This window comes from Otolemur garnettii, unplaced genomic scaffold (assembly GCF_000181295.1).
Source record: "Otolemur garnettii isolate 467f Iridium unplaced genomic scaffold, OtoGar3 scaffold00077, whole genome shotgun sequence".
Lineage (NCBI taxonomy): Eukaryota > Metazoa > Chordata > Mammalia > Primates > Galagidae > Otolemur > Otolemur garnettii.
In genome coordinates this window covers 2,413,509-2,415,740 of record NW_003852472.1, presented here as the reverse complement: position 1 = coordinate 2,415,740, position 2,232 = coordinate 2,413,509, and the positions used below count along the sequence as shown (strand labels likewise).

Below are 2,232 nucleotides of genomic sequence, written 5' to 3'. Positions count from 1 at the left end.
ACATTCCTTACTCTCCTGCAGGGCCTTCTATTGTAGGACTTTATAAACAGTGGAATTAAATATATATACTTTTTTTTGAGACAGAGTCTCATTATGTTGCCCTCGGTAAAGTGCTGTGACATCACAGCTCACAGCAACCTCAAACTCTTGGGCTTAAGAGATTCTCTTGTCTCAGCCTCCTGAGCAGTTGGGAATACAGGCGCCTGCCACAATGCCCAGCTATTTTTTTTGGTTATAATTGTCATTGTTGTTTGGTAGGCCTGGCCTGGGTTCGAACTCACCAGCTCCAGTGTGTGAGCTACAGGCGCCGAGCCTGAATTAATTTTGGAAAATGAGTGATGCCAGGTAAATACCTGAATTTGAAAATGTTATGATACCCTATGTGGTGTAGTCTAGGAGAGAAGAAAGGCTCTGGTGCCTTGTCTGTGAGAGAAGGTGGCAAGTAGGGGATTCAGAGCCAGAGGAATTTAAGGGGGAAGCCAGGCACGGTAGATCACACCTGTAACCCTAGCACTCTTGGAGGCCTAGGCAGGTGGATTGCTTGAGCTCAGGAGTTCGAGACTAACCTGAATAAGAGTGAGACCCTGGGGTGGCGCCTGTGGCTCAGTGGGTTAGGTGCTGGCCTCATATACCGATGGTGGTGAGTTGATCCCGGCTCCAGCCAAACTTCAACAGAAAATAGCCAGGTGTTGTGGCTGGCACCTGTAGTCCCAGCTACTTAGGAAGCTGAGGCAAGAGAATCGCCTAAGCCCAGGAGTTGGAGGTTGCTGTGAGCTGTTATGCTACAGCACTCTACCGAGGGCAACAAACTGAGACTCTGTCTCAAAAAAAAAAGAGAGAGAAAGACCCTGTTTCTATCAAAAACAGAAAAACTAGCCAGGTGTTGTGGTGGCGGCTGTAGTTCCAGCTACTTGGGAGGCTGAGGCAAGAGGATCACTTGAGCCCAGGAGTTTGAGGTTGCTGTGGTGACACCAGGGTATTCTAGCCTGGGGCAACAGAGTGAGAAGCCATCTTGGGGCGGGGGGGGGACAAAGAAAAAAGGAATTTGAAAGGGAAGTCTTTTTGGAATAGATGATTGTTGTACCAAAACATAATGTATAATTTGATGAAGAAGTTCAGAAGACATTCCAGATTGATGGAATGATCTGCTGAGAAGTAAAAAAGCACAAATTATACACAGAAAAATCATTGTTTTATGATAATTTATTATTTTATCAGTGCTAAGCAGTGTCTTTCTTTTAGGGAGAAAAAGTGGGTGACTGTGGGTGACACATCTCTTAGGATATTTAAGTGGGTTCCTGTGACAGACAGCAAGGAGGTAAGTGTGGAAGAAAATCAAAACAAGATAAAGGTACCTTTTTTCTTTTAAATCTTTCTTTGATTGCTTCTTAATTCTAAAGGAAAATTTTTCTCTGGAATTGAGTTGAAAATACTTGAAGGCAGCCTTTCTCACTGGTCCATGTAAAACCTTTTCATTATTTTCTTCCTTTCTTTCTTTCCCTTAGTTCAACTTGCTTTCTCAGGGCTTGACAAACTACAGCCCGGGCCTGTTCCCTATGTTTGTCAGTATAGTTTTATTGGAATGGAACACAACTACACCTACCAGTTTTCTTATTATTGATAGCAGCTTTTGAATTTAAGATGGCAGAATTGAGTAGCTTTCATAAGACTTAAAGGATCACAAAGCCTGGAATATTTATTTGGCTCCTGAGGAGAAAGTTGGCTGATAGTTGTTGTTACCTGATTAGCCACCCACTGTAGTATGCATATTATATGTATTACACAGATAAATTGTTTGTATGTTATATCTATATATACCTTTCTGGTTCTGATATATGCCTTTTTGATCTTCCATGGATTTATTTGGATATTTATATATTCTTGAAAAGTATATATCATTGTTTCATATGTGTTTGTGTGTGTTTTACAGAACTTTTGTATACATATAGCACTGTGCTATAAGCCTGTTCCTAGTCTCTTATACAACCTTGGTTTTGAGAACATTCCACGTACCTGTAAATGTAGTAGAATTATCATTTTGACTCTCAAATTGTATTCTTTTATTTACAGTTACATTTATCTATACATTCTTTGGATGATAAATAACCAGATTGTTTTTCTAAAATTTGAAATATAAAACACAGAAAAGTATGTAGAACAGAAATGTACAGTATAGGTTCAGCGCCCGTGGCTCAAGTGGCTAAAGTGCCAGCCACATAACACCTGAGCTGG

General features: G+C 40.8%; 1 protein-coding gene across 1 annotated transcript in view; it reads left to right on the top strand.

Moving 5' to 3' along the window:
• Positions 1-1,122: 1,122 nt before the first annotated feature.
• The window catches only part of BCL7B (BCL tumor suppressor 7B), a 21,005-nt gene continuing 19,895 nt past the window's right edge, over positions 1,123-2,232 (top strand). Inside the window, exon 1 of the mRNA XM_012807884.2 lies at positions 1,123-1,318. Coding sequence (XP_012663338.2) covers positions 1,196-1,318 — 123 coding nt within the window. The 5' untranslated portion in view covers positions 1,123-1,195. The remainder of the gene's footprint in view (positions 1,319-2,232) is intronic.